The sequence below is a fragment of the Pongo pygmaeus genome, chromosome 10 (genome assembly GCF_028885625.2).
Source record: "Pongo pygmaeus isolate AG05252 chromosome 10, NHGRI_mPonPyg2-v2.0_pri, whole genome shotgun sequence".
Taxonomy (NCBI): domain Eukaryota; kingdom Metazoa; phylum Chordata; class Mammalia; order Primates; family Hominidae; genus Pongo; species Pongo pygmaeus.
In genome coordinates, this window is record NC_072383.2 from 6,591,513 (window position 1) to 6,608,264 (window position 16,752).

General features: G+C 47.4%; 1 protein-coding gene across 1 annotated transcript in view; it reads left to right on the top strand.

Annotated features, from left to right (window-relative positions):
* NCAPD2 (non-SMC condensin I complex subunit D2) overlaps window positions 1-16,752 on the top strand; it is a 37,435-nt gene extending 20,683 nt beyond the window's left edge. Inside the window, exons 9-32 of the mRNA XM_054444380.2 lie at window positions 94-241; window positions 2,474-2,671; window positions 3,011-3,145; window positions 3,242-3,329; window positions 3,425-3,605; window positions 6,221-6,345; window positions 7,033-7,272; window positions 8,061-8,235; window positions 8,495-8,579; window positions 10,812-10,945; window positions 11,294-11,426; window positions 11,513-11,597; window positions 11,674-11,841; window positions 12,117-12,289; window positions 13,002-13,113; window positions 13,193-13,316; window positions 13,398-13,553; window positions 13,904-14,081; window positions 14,170-14,264; window positions 14,727-14,807; window positions 14,989-15,172; window positions 15,909-16,035; window positions 16,139-16,297; window positions 16,547-16,752. Coding sequence (XP_054300355.1) covers window positions 94-241; window positions 2,474-2,671; window positions 3,011-3,145; window positions 3,242-3,329; window positions 3,425-3,605; window positions 6,221-6,345; window positions 7,033-7,272; window positions 8,061-8,235; window positions 8,495-8,579; window positions 10,812-10,945; window positions 11,294-11,426; window positions 11,513-11,597; window positions 11,674-11,841; window positions 12,117-12,289; window positions 13,002-13,113; window positions 13,193-13,316; window positions 13,398-13,553; window positions 13,904-14,081; window positions 14,170-14,264; window positions 14,727-14,807; window positions 14,989-15,172; window positions 15,909-16,035; window positions 16,139-16,297; window positions 16,547-16,632 — 3,370 coding nt within the window. The 3' untranslated portion in view covers window positions 16,633-16,752. The remainder of the gene's footprint in view (window positions 1-93; window positions 242-2,473; window positions 2,672-3,010; window positions 3,146-3,241; window positions 3,330-3,424; window positions 3,606-6,220; window positions 6,346-7,032; window positions 7,273-8,060; window positions 8,236-8,494; window positions 8,580-10,811; window positions 10,946-11,293; window positions 11,427-11,512; window positions 11,598-11,673; window positions 11,842-12,116; window positions 12,290-13,001; window positions 13,114-13,192; window positions 13,317-13,397; window positions 13,554-13,903; window positions 14,082-14,169; window positions 14,265-14,726; window positions 14,808-14,988; window positions 15,173-15,908; window positions 16,036-16,138; window positions 16,298-16,546) is intronic.

Here is a 16,752-nt window from a genome sequence, read left to right on the forward strand (position 1 = left end):
ATTCCTTCAGATATTAGATACCTGTCTTACCTTCCCTTACTGGGAACTGAATAATTGATCTATGTTGCTATGGCTGTTTTCTTCCCTGTGTAGAGAGATTGGACAAAAGTGTCCCCAAGAGCTGAGTCGAGACCCTTCAGGGACAAAGGGCTTTGCAGCATTCCTGACAGAACTAGCAGAACGTGTCCCAGCTATCCTGATGTCCAGCATGTGCATTTTGCTAGACCACCTGGATGGAGAGGTAGGTGGTCCACTAGGGGTCGCTGAGCTTTTTCTGGGGATTTTAAGTCCAGTGTTGAAAGGCTGTTTCTTAACAGAACAAGAAAGTAGCTTTGACAAGTTGTCTAGATTGATCATTGTGACATTTCCTTTCTGTAGAGAAGCAGGTCAAGTTTGTTGAAAAAGGAGCTCTTTATTAATCTGTTAGTCTTTCAATTCACATTGCTTTTATCCGGTTCTGGTAAGCGAGATGACATTTCTGCATCTTAAGTCTAGTAAGAGCAACTCAGCTTTGATTTTTTTTTTTTTTTCTTGGAGGCAGGATCTGGCTCTGCCACCCATGCTGGAGCACGATGATAGCTCATTGCAGCCTCGATCTCCTGGGCTCAAGCAATCCTCCTACCTCAGCCTCCCAAGTAGCTGGGACTTCAGGCACATACTACCATGCCCGGCTAATTTTTTCAGTTTTTGTAGAGATGGGGTCTTGCCATATTGCCCAGGCTAGTCTCAAACTCCTGGTCTCAAGCAACCCTCCTGCCTCAGCCTCCCAAAGTGCTGGGATTACAGGCACTACCATGCTTAGCCTTCAGCTTTGATTCTGAGTCCCATCTGTTCCTCAGGATAAAGCGTCTTCCCACCGACTGGCTTGCCTTGCTTCCTCAAACAATGAACTTTCTCAAATCAACCCATGTCATCTCTCTTAATTCTCTTTTATCCCTGAATGCTAACCTGGCTGATTCCCATACTGATGTTAGGCACTCCTAGGTGAATGTCAAGGACAAAGACAGTCCACTTGTTCATCTAATTTACTTTAACTTTTTGTGCAAGACCCTATTCTCTAGTTCTTGACCTGGCAAAACCTTAACCCTGCTCTCCACTAGATTATGTATTGGACTTGCTGGCACTCTAAGGCTGATTTCCATGTTTCTGTCTCATTTTCTGTCAGTAAAGCATGGGAAGGAGAGTGGGAGGGAAAGGAAGGGATATTTATTAGTAAGGATCAAAGACTTTGAGGCCGGGTGTGGTGGCTCACGCCTGTAATCCCAGCACTTTGGGAGGCTGAAGTGGGTGGATCACTTGAGGTCAGGAGTTTAAGACTAGCCTGGCCAACATGGTGAAATTCCGTCTCTACTAAAAATACAAAAAAAATTAGCTGGGTGTGGTAGCGCACGCCTGTAATCCTAGCTACTCGGGAGGCTGAAGTGGGAGGGTTGCTTGAACCTGGGAAATGGAGGTTACAGTGAGCCAAGATCGTACCACTGCACTCCAACCTGGGTGACAAAACGAGACTCTGTCTCAAAAAAAAACAAAACAACAACAACAACAACAACAAAACCACACACAGACGGGCGCAGTGGCTCACGCCTATAATCTCAGCACTTTGGGAGGCCGAGGCGGGTGGATCACGGGGTCAGGAGTTCGAGACCAGCCTGGCCAATATGGTGAAACCCCGTCTCTACTAAAAATACAAAAATTAGCTGGGTGTGGTGGTGGGCACCTGTAATCCCAGCTGCTTGGGAGGCTGAGGCAGGAGAATCACTTGAACCTGGGAGGCAGAGGTTGCAGTGAGCCGAGATTGCTCCACTGCACTCCAGCCTGGGCAACAGAGCAAGACAACGTCTCAAAAAGAAACAAACAAAAAAAACAGCCGGGCGCGGTGGCTCACTCATGTAATCCCAGCACTTTGGGAGGCTGAGGCAGGTGGAACATGAGGTCAGGAGATTGAGACCACCCTGGCCAACTTGGTGAAACCTCGTCTCTACTAAAAATACAAAAATTAGCTGGGTGTGGTGGCTCATGCCTGTAATCCCAGCTACTTGGGAGGCTGAGGTAGGAGAATTACTTGAACCAGGGAGTCAGAGGTTGCAGTGAGCCAAGATGGCGCCACAGCACTCCAGCCTGGTGACAGAGCGAGACTCCACCTCAAAAACAAACAAACAAAAACCACAATAACAAAGGCTTTGAGACCTCAGCTGAAGGGTAATTAATAAATGCTTTTCAAATGTGTGTTGGTGAGTGGATGTGATGTTTTTATTCAGCTACTACCATGCTTTCCTGTGTGAGCCCTATGAGGAAAAATTGGTTTTGGCCCTTGTTCTAGCATTCTCGGAGCAACAAGTCCTCTTTGGGATTCAGCTTTTTCCTGTGACCTTGGGAGTGAATACCTAGGCAGTTAATGGAAAAAGTTATGGCCCAGCACAAGCAAGCTTCACCTTGACTAAAGGTTTTACCCCTCTATGCTTCTCTCTCTTAGAATTACATGATGCGTAATGCTGTGCTAGCAGCCATGGCGGAGATGGTGCTGCAGGTTCTCAGTGGTGATCAACTGGAAGCAGCAGCCCGAGACACCAGAGACCAGTTCTTGGATACTTTACAAGCCCATGGCCATGATGTCAACTCCTTTGTGCGGAGCCGTGTTTTGCAGCTCTTCACCCGAATTGTCCAGCAGAAGGTAACCAACTTCTATGTGGCAAAGACATATGGTACCTCTCCATATACCAGTGTAAAGAGGAATCCCGTGTTGAAGATAAATATCTGCCCCAAAGTGGTCTAGAATTTACATTTTTATTATCAGTAGTAAAAGTCTTCCTCTACCAAGGACAAGGATATCTGGCTCCCTTTAAGGACTCTAATGTATCTTACCACTACAAGGAGTACTCCTAATCTATATTCTGTAGAAAGGGTTTTTAGAGTGAGTGGGTAGCTCAGTTTAGAGTATACTTAAAGATCATCTTGAACAAAATGGATGATGTGGGACTTGAGCAGATTCTTCTCTTCCTACCCTACACAGGCTCTCCCCCTGACACGTTTCCAGGCAGTGGTGGCTTTAGCTGTGGGACGTCTGGCAGACAAGTCAGTGCTAGTATGTAAAAATGCCATCCAGCTGCTGGCCAGTTTTCTAGCCAATAATCCTTTTTCCTGCAAGGTAAGTAGACTTGGTCCACCAAAACAGAAGGAACTAAATGGAAACAGGGATGAAATTATGTCATTTACTGACACTGCTATTCATTTTACCTGATAGCTTAGTGATACTGACCTTGCTGGACCACTGCAGAAGGAGACCCAGAAATTACAAGAGATGAGGGCCCAGAGGCGAACTGCAGCAGCTTGTAAGTAGTTACTGCCTTGGAGTCCTAACACCAGACAGGATTCTCCTTGCAGTCAGAAACTCTAGTGAAAGAGACTAAGTGACACTCTCATTTAGCTGCAGTGCTGGACCCAGAGGAGGAGTGGGAAGCCATGCTGCCAGAGTTGAAGTCTACCCTGCAGCAGCTTCTACAGCTTCCCCAGGGAGAGGAGGAGATTGCTGAGCCAATTGCCAATACAGAGACGACTAAAGATGTGAAAGGACGCATCTATCAACTGCTTGCCAAAGCTAGTTACAAGTAGGCAAAAGAATGGGATATTCTTCATGATCTGTTTATGTTTAGAGTTAACCTTTGAGAAACTTACATAATGTGTCTTTTAAATGAACTGCACTCAGATATGCTGCCACCAGGTGATGGTAGATGTTTTCATGTAGTAATGGTCTGACCATAGGCCTAGTCCACAATTAAGCATGTGTTTCTACTTTATAAATGTTTAAAGAAACTACTGAAACAATTAAATGTTAACAATATTATAATCAAACATTAGTCTTCCTTCAGTTGAAGAAGAGCACCTATAAATAAGTTCCAGTTGTATGATCTTGAATAAGTTGCTTAACTTTCTGGGCCTCAGTTTCATTATCTATAAAATAAGAAATTAATTAGATCTTATGATCTCTAAGGACTTTCTAATTCTAAATTTCATGAGCTAATAATATCAAACATGCTTAATACTACTTTAATCTTCAAACCTAGTGTGAATCCTGATCTTAGAGAAAAGATTTCTCCTAGTGTTTTTGTGACTCTAGAACTTAACAACAAAAGCCCTTACAGCCGTCAACAAGTTTGTTTTTTGTTTTTTTGTTTTTTTTTTATTGAGATGGAGTCTCACTCTCTCTGTTGCCCAGGCTGCAATACAGTGACACAATCTTGGCTCACTGCAACCTCTGCCTCCCAGGTTCAAGCAATTCTCGTGCCTCAGCCTCCCAAGTAGCTGGGACTACAGGCGCGTGCCACCACACCGGGCTAATTTTTTTATTTTTAGTAGAGACGGGGTTTCACCATGTTGGCCAGGCTGGTCTTGAACTCCTGACCTCAGGTGATCCACCCGTCTCAACCTCCCAAAGTGCCGTGATTACAGGCATGAGCCACCGCACTCGGCTGCCAACAAGTATTCTTAAACCTCAGCCACAAGTTATTTGTTATTTACTTCTTACCTAATTGGGCTGTTTTTAAAAGGCTAGAGAGTGGCTTGTTTGCCCTATGACTCCCTTATGTTTCTTTAGTGTCTTTTTATTTTGTTAAAGCAAAAATAGAGACTATAGTTTTATAAGTGCATGTTCCACCAAGCATTCTAGTATTTTCTCCTGTCAATTAGAAAAGGAATGTTTGTTTGTTTTTGAGACAGAATCTCACTGTTGCCCAGGCTGGAGTACAGTAGCGCAATCACAGCGCACTGCAGACTCTCACTGTAGCCTCAACCTGCTGGGGCTCAAGCGATCTCCCACATTAGCCTCCTGAGTAGCCTGGCTAATTTACTTATAATTTATAGCTGGGATTACAGGTACACACCACCATGCCTGGCTTTTGCCAGCCTAGGCAACGTGGCAAGAAGGTAACATGTAGACAAGCAGTCAAACATGTATTCTTTTTACCCCCTTTTATATGACTGATAGAATTCTCTACCCACTGATCTACCATCTTGTTTTTTTCACTTAACTATGTGTCTCAGTGGTTTTTAAAAATATTTATGGCTGGGCACGATGGCTCATGCCTGTAATCCCAGCTACTTGGGAGGCTGAGGCAGAAGAATTGCTTGAACCCAGGAGGCAGAGGTTGCAATGAGCTGAGATTGCTCTCCTACACTCTACCCTGGGTGACAGAGCAAGACCCCATCTCAAAAAAAAAAAAAAATTTATAGATGGCCAGGTGCTGTGGCTCACGCCTGTAATCCCAGCACTTTGGGAGCCCAAGGCTGGTGGATCTCTTGAGGCCAGGAGCTTGAGGCTAGCCTGGCCAACATGGTGAAACCCCATCTCTACTAAAATTACAAAAATTGGCCAGGTGTGGTGGCACGTACCTGTAATCCTAGCTATCTGGGGAGCTGAGGCATGAGAATCACTTGAACCTAGGAAGCAGAGGTTATAGTAAGCCAAGATCATGCCACTACACTTCAGCCTGGGTGACAGAACAAGACTCTGTCTCTAAAAATATATTATATATATATTTAAACATAAATAGTTTCCCACTCTGCTCGTTTTTTGAGAGAGAGAGTGTCTCACTCTGTTGCCCATGCTGGAGTACAGTGGTATGATCACAACTCACTGCAGCTTTGATCTCCCAGGCTCAAGTGATCCTCCCACCTCAGCTCCCTCGAGTAGCTGAGACCACAGGCACACACCATCACACCCTGCTAACTTTTTTTCCTTTTTGTATAATTGGGTCTCCTTGTGTTGCCCAGACTGATCTCGAATTCCTGGGCTCACGTGTCCCCATTATTTTTTATGACTACCTAGAATCTTGTTGTCTGGATGTGCCTGAATTAACTAATTATTGAAAGTTTATTGTTTCTAAACTTAGGAAAGTTTTTAAACAGGTGTTTGGAGTAGGTTTATGATTTTAAAACTTTAAAAAGCTTATTGGAGTTTTTTTGAAGACTGTAGTAATAATTAATAATGCCTTGTAGCTTCAGAAATAGGAAAAGTGTTTGCAGATGAGCAGTCAGGGAAAAAAAAATAGGCAAAGTGTTTTGAGACCTCCCCCTTAGTAGGTGCTGTAACAACTATTTAAGCATGTTAAGCGCTCCTTTTCTCTGGGCAGTAGGTCCGGGGACTTGATAGAATCATGAGGTAAGCTCCTTTACAGACGGCTGCAGTGACATTCTTCTGGGTGCTGACAGGCTGGTGTTCTTTCAGACAGGCCGTCATTCTCACTCGAGAAGCCACAGGCCACTTCCAGGAGTCCGAACCCTTCAGTCATATAGACCCAGAAGAGTCAGAGGAGACCAGGCTTTTGAATATCTTAGGACTTATCTTCAAAGGTAATCATTTTCCTTCTTCAGTCAATAAACAACACATGTCAACTGGTATTTACTGAGCATTTACTTTATGCCATCATTGGCCTGGTTAACAGAACCTGGTGCTCAGGAGCCCAGAGATGAATTGGCATTGCTTTTGCTCTGGAATGGAAGCAGCCCACGGGCCTAAGATTGATAGTCACAGGGTGGCTGTCCAGACCATAGAGGTCTTTAGGCATGGTTTTTGAGAAATTAAGATATTTTAGAGTAAGTTCTAATTTCATATCTTCACGTTGTGAAAAGACATATCCAGGGCCAGAAGTAGGCTTATGCCTGTAATCCTAGCACTTTGGGAGGCCAAGGCAGGAGGATTGCTTGAGCCCAGGAGTTCAAAATCAGCCTGAGCAACATGACAAAACCCCCATCTCTACAAGGAGTACCAAAAAAAAAATTAGCCAGGTGTGGTGGCACGCACCTGTAGTCCCAACTGCTCAGGAGGCTGAAGTGAGAGAATCACTTGAGCCCAGGGAAGTTGAGGCTGCAGTGAGCGGTGATCATTGCCACTGCACAGCCTAGGCAACAGAGTGAGACCCCATCTCAAAAGAAAAAAAGAAGGAAAATAAATAAATAAATATCCAGGAATGTTGACAGCTGTTGGATTCCCCTGTATCCCCTTGAACGAAACTATTCTGTACTTCTCTAACTCCTTAGGCTCAGCAGCTTCCACACAAGAAAAGAATCCCCGGGAATCTACAGGAAACATGGTCACAGGACAGACTGTCTGTGAAAATAAACCCAATGTGTCGGAGCCTGAGGAATCCAGGGGAAATGATGAACTGGTGAAGCAGGAGATGCTGGTACAGTATCTGCAGGATGCCTACAGCTTCTCCCGGAAGATTACAGAGGCCATTGGCATCATCAGCAAGATGATGTATGAAAACACAACTACAGGTATGCCAGAGTCCCTTTCTGTAAGGACAGCCTTGGGGTTCTTTTGGATTTTTTAATTTTTTAAATTTTTATTAATAATAGAGATGGGGCCTTCCTTTGTTGCTCAGGCTGGTCTCCAGCTGCTGGGCTCAGGCAATTCTTCTGCATCAGCCTCCCAAAGTGCTGGTATTACAGGTGTGAGCCACTGCACCCGGCCATGGATCTTGGAGTTCTTTTCCATATTTTACTGATATATCTATCTGCTCCTTTAAAAGGCAGGGGTTCTCGGTTGGGCGCGATGGCTCATGCCTGTAATCCCAACACATTGGGAGGCCAAAGCAGGAGGACAGGTTGAGGCCAGGAGTTCGAGAGCAGCCTGGGCAACATAGCAAGACCCCATCTCTACAAAGAAACAAAAATTAGCTGGGTGTGGTGGCACACACCTGAGTTCCAGCTACTCAGAAGGCTGGGCAGGAGGATTGCTTGAGCCCTGGAGTTTGAGGCTACAGTGAGCTGTGGTCATGCCACTGCACTCTAGCCAGAGCAACAGAATAAGAACCTGTGTCTTAAGAAAAGAAAAAAAAAAGGCAGGGGTTCTTTTTTTCTGTTTGCTTCCTCTGGCCACTTACAGCTTATACATTTTAATGCATATAGTATTTCATGATAAGGCATCATAGGAGGAGTCGACATTCTCAGGGAAAATGAGGAAGGCCTCCATTTGCATCTTGCTACATTCAGAAAGGTTCTATCTTTAGGTATTGGGGGAGTTTTGCGAAGTAGATAGGTGACATTTGCACATGTTCTCTCAGTGGTGCAGGAGGTGATTGAATTCTTTGTGATGGTCTTCCAATTTGGGGTACCCCAGGCCCTGTTTGGGGTGCGCCGTATGCTGCCTCTCATCTGGTCTAAGGAGCCTGGCGTCCGGGAAGCCGTGCTTAACGCCTACCGCCAACTCTACCTCAACCCCAAAGGGGACTCTGCCAGGTATATGGGGCACTTTTGCCTTTGCTGACTTTTCCAAGGTCAGCTTCTCACAGGACTTCCCTTGTCTCCTAAAGGAAGAGGTGCATTTCTCCAGAGGAGTTCCAGATCCATAGGCAGTCCATCATAATGGGGCTTAGGGTGGGGCTCGGTTTCCAGGGAGAGCAGTTTTGTAGCACTGTGGTGGGATAGCCCTAATCACTGTTCGCCAAGTTCAGCTTCCCAATCTTATAATGACCGCTGATCTCTGCTGTTCCCACAGAGCCAAGGCCCAGGCTTTGATTCAGAATCTCTCTCTGCTGCTAGTAGATGCCTCGGTTGGGACCATTCAGTGTCTTGAGGAAATTGTAAGGCTTCCTGCTCTTTCTTTCTTCATTCAACAAGTATTTTGGGTTGTTTTGTTGTTGTTGTTGTTGTTTTGAGACGGAGTCTTGCCCCGTTGCCCAGGCTGGAGTGCAATGGCGCAATCTTGGCTCACTGCAACCTCCGCCTCCCAGGTTCAAGCGATTCTCCTGCCTCAGCCTCCTGAGTAACTGGAATTACATGCATGTGCCACCACGACCGGCTAATTTTTTGTATCTTTAGTAGAGACGGGGTTTCACCATGTTTGCCGGGCTGGTCTCGAACCCTTGACTTCGTGATCCACCCGCCTCAACCTCCCAGAGTGCTGGGATTACAGGCGTGAGCCAAAGTGCCCAGCAACAAGTATTATTGAGTTATTACTATGTATTTAGCAATTTACTTAGCTCCAGAAAGAAGTATAAGACTATTTGCTTTCACGTTCCCAACTTTAAAGGAACCAACAGTCTAGCTGGTAGTCAAAAACCACAGAACATTTTTAGAACAATGCAGCACGTAGATAATAAAGTGCCAGAATAAGTTGTATGGGTAATGGTTGTCATAGCAATAATAACAACATCACTTATATGCTATTGAATATATGACAGGCACTCACACATTACTCACAGTAACTTGTTTAATCCTCACGACAGCCCTGTGAGGTAGCATTATCTGCATTTTACAATGAGAAATCTGAGGCACAGAGAAGTTACTGAACTTGGCTGGTTACAGCTAGTTAGTGGCAAAGTTTGAGATTCAAACTCGGGCAATAAGAGCTCTAGAAAACATACTCTTAACTTCTGTGTTCTACTGAGGGGTATAGGGTAGGAAAGAGAGCGGTTTGGGGTAGAATGGTCAAGGAAGCTTCCTGAAGGTGGTAGGACTTAAGCTGGGTCTCGAAAGATGAGTAGGATTTAGAGAATCAGAGCAAGGAGGGAGGGCATTTCAAACAGAACCCAAGAAAGAGCACAGTTCACATTGTAGAACAAAGAAGATTGTGTTCTGGTTCAGATTATCTGGAAAAGACCAGGCGTGATGGCTCACGTCTGTAATCCCAGCACTTTGGGAGGCCAAGGCGGCAGATTACCTGAGGTCTGAGGTCAGGAGTTCGAGACCAGCCTGGCCAACATGGCGAAACCCTGTCTCTACTAAAAATACAAAAAAATTAGCCAGGCATGGTGGTGGGCACCTATAATCCCAGCCACTCGGGAGGCTGAGGCAGGAGAGTCGCTTGAATCCAGGAGGTGGAGGTAGCAGTGAGCCGAGATCGCGCCACTGCACTCCAGCCTGGGCGACAGAGGGAGACTCTTGTCTCAAAAAAAATAAAAATTCTGGAAAAGATAATAAAGTTGTGAATGTAGGTTGGAACTAAACTGTGGAAGTCCCTGAATGACTTCAGGAGTCTAGGACTTTAACTGTGTTAGCCAGGCACCCAGCATTTTAGTGAGACAATTCTGCTTTGTAGCATTTGCATTGTGGGCACAGAGAGTGGAGGTGGCGCTGGGAAGAGCGCTCCTGCCAGCCACATTTTCTCCTCACTGGGGAAAAGAAAAGAGCCTGGTGGTGGTGATTGGCCACGATGTCATAGGCCAGTTACCGGCAAAAGCCCTACAAGAGGCAGGGGAGAGCAGCTGCAAACTGGGGTGCAACAGAAGTGACGTGGGGAAGCAGAGGCTGAGGAGACCAACCCATGGGAAGGAAGGCCAGTGGAGGCTGCTGCACTGGGCAGTAACGAGGGACTGGACTTGGGGATTGGAGAAATCACTACAGAATGGGCTTAATGGAAGACAAATTTTTAAAGGTAACATAGTGACTGATTTGTAAAAAAATTAGGTGACTGAAATTTTAAGCACATGTAACTGATAGAGTGTTGATACCACTGGCAAAATGAAAAGGCAAGGAAGGATGATGGCTTCCATGTTAGACATGTTGAGTTTGTGGTAACGGCAAGAAAACCTGTTAGAAATCTCCAGACTTAGAACTATGGACCCACATGGAGCTTAAAAGGTCAGTTTGGATACGCCACTTGAATAAAACAGTTTTGAAGGCATGAGAGTAGAAAAGTAGAGAATGGAAAGCCTCTCAAGCCCCTGCTTTACATTTTGAGCCTCTTCTTTCTTTTTCCATTCCCAAGTATTACTTTTGTCTACTTCAGGTTCTCAATATCATCTTCAGAAAAGCAGACCAAAGATCAAGGAATTGTTCATTTTTGGCTTGAGCCCTTTTTCTTTTCTCCTTAGCTCTGTGAGTTCGTGCAGAAGGATGAGTTGAAACCAGCAGTGACCCAGCTGCTGTGGGAGCGGGCCACCGAGAAGGTCGCCTGCTGTCCTCTGGAGCGCTGTTCCTCTGTCATGCTTCTTGGCATGATGGCACGGTGAGGCTCAAATCCAGCAGGCAATGGGGTGGGAGAGCAAAGGAAGGTTCTGAGAAGGCTCCTTTTCCTTCAGTGACATTGTCACAGTGAGGCCCAAGTGAGCTCTGCTGTGAGTTATAACGCCACCTAAATGGAAAAGAAAATAGAGTACCAGCCCTCCTGCCTAGTAGTAGTGGGATTCAGTAAAGCAACAGGACCCAAGAGGCTGGCCCTGCGTCAGAGCCTCACTATAGTGTTCCAAGGCTCTAGACACCACATGAGGTGCTGGTACCTTATGCCTATTGGCCCTTTCTCCCCCATTGAGTCCAATCCATGACTTCCTTTAACTCTGCGGCTTCCTTCCTCTAGAGGAAAGCCAGAAATTGTGGGAAGCAATTTAGACACACTGGTGAGCATAGGGCTGGATGAGAAGTTTCCACAGGACTACAGGCTGGCCCAGCAGGTGTGCCATGCCATTGCCAACATCTCAGACAGGAGAAAGGTATGTGGGGGTGGTTCCAAAGTAAGGAGAGTGGAGATCCCCGTGTCCACTCTGTACACACACCCACATTGTCTTGTTCTCCACAGCCTTCTCTGGGCAAACGTCACCCCCCATTCCGGCTGCCTCAGGAACACCGGTTGTTTGAGCGACTGCGGGAGACGGTCACAAGAGGTGAGCTCTCAGGAAAGACATTGGGCAGATTTGGGCCCTTTGTTGCAGTGAACAACTTCTCCCTCCTCCTCTGCAGGCTTTGTCCACCCAGACCCACTCTGGATCCCATTCAAAGAGGTGGCAGTGACCCTCATTTACCAACTGGCAGAGGGCCCCGAAGTGATCTGTGCCCAGATACTGCAGGACTGTGCAAAACAGGCCCTGGAGAAGCTAGAAGAGAAGAGAACCAGTCAGGAGGACCCAAGTAAGTGGGCAGGGGTTGACCCACTGCGGCAGCCAGCTTCTGTTCTCCCTGCAGGGCCAGGAGCCACTGCCACCACCACTATCTGCAACAACCCTTAGTGTACACTGTGTCGTTTTCGTCCAAGTTGAAGTTGGGCCAGTTCCCACCCCCAACTCTTACTACTTCGCTGGTTTGAATAGCACGTGAGCAAGGGGAAGATCAGTAAAAACTGGATTCAGGTTTGATGGGACTTAAAAATGTCTCTCTGCCCCGCCTTCCCTCTCCCTCTCCTCCAGAGTCGTCCCCCGCAATGCTCCCCACTTTCCTGTTGATGAACCTGCTGTCCCTGGCTGGGGATGTGGCTCTGCAGCAGCTGGTCCACTTGGAGCAGGCAGTGAGTGGAGAGCTCTGTCGGCGCCGAGTTCTCCGGGAAGAACAGGAGCACAAGACCAAAGATCCCAAGGAGAAGGTGTGTGAATGTCCTCAGCACTTCCCAGATTTATTTCATACCTCAGCTCAGAACTGAGCTGATCCTCTTCCGGCAATCTCTGCTCCTCTGCTGTTACACGAAGCGAAGAATTTCTGCCTCTCTCTGGCTACTACCCTAGGAAAGGTTCGCGTGAACAACGATGAAACTGTCAGTGATCACCCAGGAAGGAAAGATTTAGGTAAATGCAGAGTGTAGAGTTAGAGACCTCAGCATAAAATAGAGGCTTTTTGTCTGAGGCAGGGTTTGTTAGAACACGCACATACCCGCCCGCCTTTTCCATCAGCTTTCATTGCTGGCCTGGCCCCAGATGGGGCCTTATGTTCTCTCCACTAGAGGCAGTGATGTCTTGCAGACAAGTAAGACACAGAGCCTTGCAGCACTGGAGAAAAGTCTGACCTCTGTGACTTTGAACCATTGTCTGGCATGATCCATCTGTTTACCATATATAGGAAACGATGTCTTCCATGAGGAAGAGGTGTAGAAACACGCTTTGGCAACTTAAAACAAATGGGGACCTCATTGTTTCCCTGCTTAATTCAGGAATCCTTTCTCTTTACAGACACATTTGACAATTCTCTAAATGGTTTTGTAGAATTTGCCCTTCCTCACTTTGTTCATGCAAAACAAAGTATGGGCTGGAATCAAAACTGTTGTCTCTGCTTATCCATGATCCCCGGTTCATTCCCTTTAGAATACAAGTTCTGAGACCGCCATGGAGGAGGACCTGGGGCTGGTTGGGGCAGCAGCAGATGACACAGAGGCAGAACTAATCCGTGGCATCTGCGAGATGGAACTGTTGGATGGTAAGAAAAATTGCTGCACTCAGCAGTTTCTTCCCAATCGAGATAACCTGTCCCAAACCTGCAGTTACTCTTCCAACAGGCAAACAGACACTGGCTGCCTTTGTTCCACTCTTGCTTAAAGTCTGTAACAACCCAGGCCTCTATAGCAACCCAGACCTCTCTGCAGCTGCTTCACTTGCCCTTGGCAAGTTCTGCATGATCAGGTAGGCTGTGGGGTCGGTATCACCTTCTCAAGGAGGATGGGGATGAAATGGCTTCCCTGATGATCCTCTTCTTGCTCCTAGTGCCACTTTCTGCGACTCTCAGCTTCGTCTTCTGTTCACCATGCTGGAAAAGTCTCCACTTCCCATTGTCCGGTCTAACCTCATGGTTGCCACTGGGGATCTGGCCATCCGCTTTCCCAATCTCGTGGACCCCTGGACTCCTCATCTGTATGCTCGGTAAGAGACCCCTCACAATGTGGTGGCAGTTCCCAGGAGCTCCGGAGTCTGTTGAGAGTCAGTGTGAGAATCGCCAGGGCTCTTCCCCTAGGCTTTGGCATCACCGCGAACATCTGCTTGATACTTGACCTGCACAGGCCCCTGGCTAAGAGTCACCCCAGTGGGACTGACACTTCTGGTTAGAAGCTTCACCTCTTTCCGCCACTCCAGCTTTCAACTCTAGACAGCTTTCTGACTGCTTCTGGAGTGGCAGAGCATGGGATAATTGATTCCTGCCGAGGGCCTTTTCTAGCAGTGTTAGGGTGTAGTCCAGAGGTCTCGGTCCCCATGACCCGCAATTCCACTCCTAGCCTCCGGGACCCTGCTCAGCAAGTGCGGAAAACAGCGGGGCTGGTGATGACCCACCTGATCCTCAAGGACATGGTGAAGGTGAAGGGGCAGGTCAGCGAGATGGCGGTGCTGCTCATCGACCCCGAGCCTCAGATTGCTGCCCTGGCCAAGAACTTCTTCAATGAGCTCTCCCACAAGGTGAGAGGCAGAGAGGCACTGAGGGCTTGCTGCAGAGGGAATATGTAGGTCACCGCATCTCCTTAATGTGGCTCTGTCTGTCTTACAGGGCAACGCAATCTATAATCTCCTTCCAGATATCATCAGCCGTCTGTCAGACCCCGAGCTGGGGGTGGAGGAAGAGCCTTTCCACACCATCATGAAGTATTGTTCCCTGGGCCTTGGGGCACATTTTCCACATAGCACGGGCTTAGGAATCAGACACACCTGTATTTGAATTCCACCTCGGCTACTCTTTAGCTGTACAGCCTTCAGCAATAACTTAGCCTCTTTGTGCCTATTTCCTCTTCTTTTGAGGCTGATGATACTTAACCCTTAGTTCTTGAAAATATTAAATAAGATAAAGGTCCTAACATGGCGGCAGGCATACAGTAGCACTCACTCCCCAGTAGCTGCTCCTGTTAATTTCCATTCACAGTGAAAATTCCTGAGGTGGGGGGTCCTTCTCTGCTGAATGGGACAGGGCAAGGGGAGTGGTGAGGCAGACAGGGGCCCTGGCAGAGAACATCAGAGAAGATGAGTGCTGGGGGAGGGTCCAGGGTTGGTCTTAGTGGATGGCAGAGCTGGCCCTGGGCCATCGCAAATCCTCATCTCCCCTTCCTGCAGACAGCTCCTCTCCTACATCACCAAGGACAAGCAGACAGAGAGCCTGGTGGAAAAGCTGTGTCAGCGGTTCCGCACAGCCCGGTATGCTGCCCTCCCTGAGGGTTCTTTGTGCTGAGTGGGGCCGTGCAGGGGAGAAAGGCCCATCCCTCACCCCTTCAATGCCCCCACCGTGGCATCCCTGGGACTGGGGAGGCTGATGGGGAAGGTTGAGCCTTTACTAGCTGGATCTCCCGGTTCCTCACAAAGCCCTTCCTATATGCAGAACTGAGCGGCAGCAGCGAGACCTGGCCTACTGTGTGTCACAGCTGCCCCTCACAGAGCGAGGCCTCCGCAAGATGCTTGACAATTTTGACTGTTTTGGAGACAAACTGTCAGATGAGTCCATCTTCAGTGCTTTTTTGTCAGTTGTGGGCAAGCTGCGACGTGGGGCCAAGCCTGAAGGCAAGGTGAGCAGCACGGGACACTTCAATGCCTGTCGGGTTCTGGGCTGGCTAAGACATCTGCCGACCCTGGGCAGCATCCGGCTCTTGCAAGTCACGTTCCTGTCCTACTTATCCCCAGCTTGGTTGCAACCAAATTGCCAGAGTGACCCAAGACCAGATCTTTCTGTCTCCAATTCTTTTTTTATTACTCCAAAAACACAACCAAAGCAGCATCTCATCCAATTCTTGTTTGTTTTTAATAGTTTTTCTTTATTTTTCAGAGCAGTTTTAGGTTCAAAGCAAAATTGAGCAGAAAGTACAGGGAGTTCCCATCTACCCCTTGCCCCTACACATCACAGCCTTCCCCACCCTCAACCTCCTGCACCAGGGTGGCACATTTGTTACAGCTGGACCTACACTTACATATTATCTCCTAAAGTCATGGTTTACCTTGGAGTTCACCTCACGTAATGACATGTACCCACCATTGCAATATCATACAGAAGAGTTTCACTGCACTACAAATCCCCTGCGCTCCACCTGTTTATCCCCCTCTCCCCACAACCCCTGATCTTTTTACTGTTGCCATCACTTTGTCTTTTCCAGAATGTATCATTGGAATGATCCAGTATGGAGCCTTCTCACCTTGGCTTCTTAGTAATGTGCGTTTAGGGCCCTCCACGTCTTCCATGGCCTTGTTTCTTTTTAATCAGAAGTAACTGTTTTCAGGCCTGCTCTGAATCTCCTTTTCTCCCTCCAGGCTGTAATAGATGAATTTGAGCAGAAGCTTCGGGCCTGTCATACCAGAGGTTTGGATGGAATCGAGGAGCTTGAGATTGGCCAAGCAGGTAGCCAGAGAGCGCCATCAGCCAAGAAACCATCCACTGGTACGTAAGGCAGCCTGTGTGGGCGAGACCAGACTGGGCCCTCCCCTCCTGCAGTGATTTGTTTCTTCTTCTTTTTTAAATCACGTTTTCCTGCCTTTTCTAGGTTCTAGGCACCAGCCTCTGGCTTCTACAGCCTCAGACAAGGACTTTGTCACACCAGAGCCCCCCTGCCGTACTACCCGTCGGCATCCAAACACCCAGCAGCGAGCTTCCAAAAAGAAACCCAAAGTTGTCTTCTCAAGTGATGAGTCCAGTGAGGAAGGTATGATGCTCCCGCCTGTTCCCGGCCCCGAAGACACACAGCTAGGGTGCGGAGGGCTGGTTTCCATAGACCTGCTGCGGGGGCCTGAGTGTAGATGCTCTGCCCCACTGCCGCAGAAGGGCCTCTCCTGTACAGCTTGGATTTTATTTCTTCTGTGTGGTGTGGGATTGTCTCACTTGTTCTCTGATACCTATTTTTTCACCATCTTTGTGACTCAGCTTTTTCTTATTCCTTTAATTCTTTGCATAGATCTTTCAGCAGAGATGACAGAAGACGAGACACCCAAGAAAACAACCCCCATTCTCAGAGCATCGGCTCGCAGGCACAGATCCTAGGAAGTCTGTTCCTGTCCTCCCTGTGCAGGGTATCTTGTAGGGTGACCTGGAATTGGAATTGTTTCCCTTGTAAAATATTTGTCTGTCTCCTTTTTAAAAAACAAAAAAACAAAAAAAACA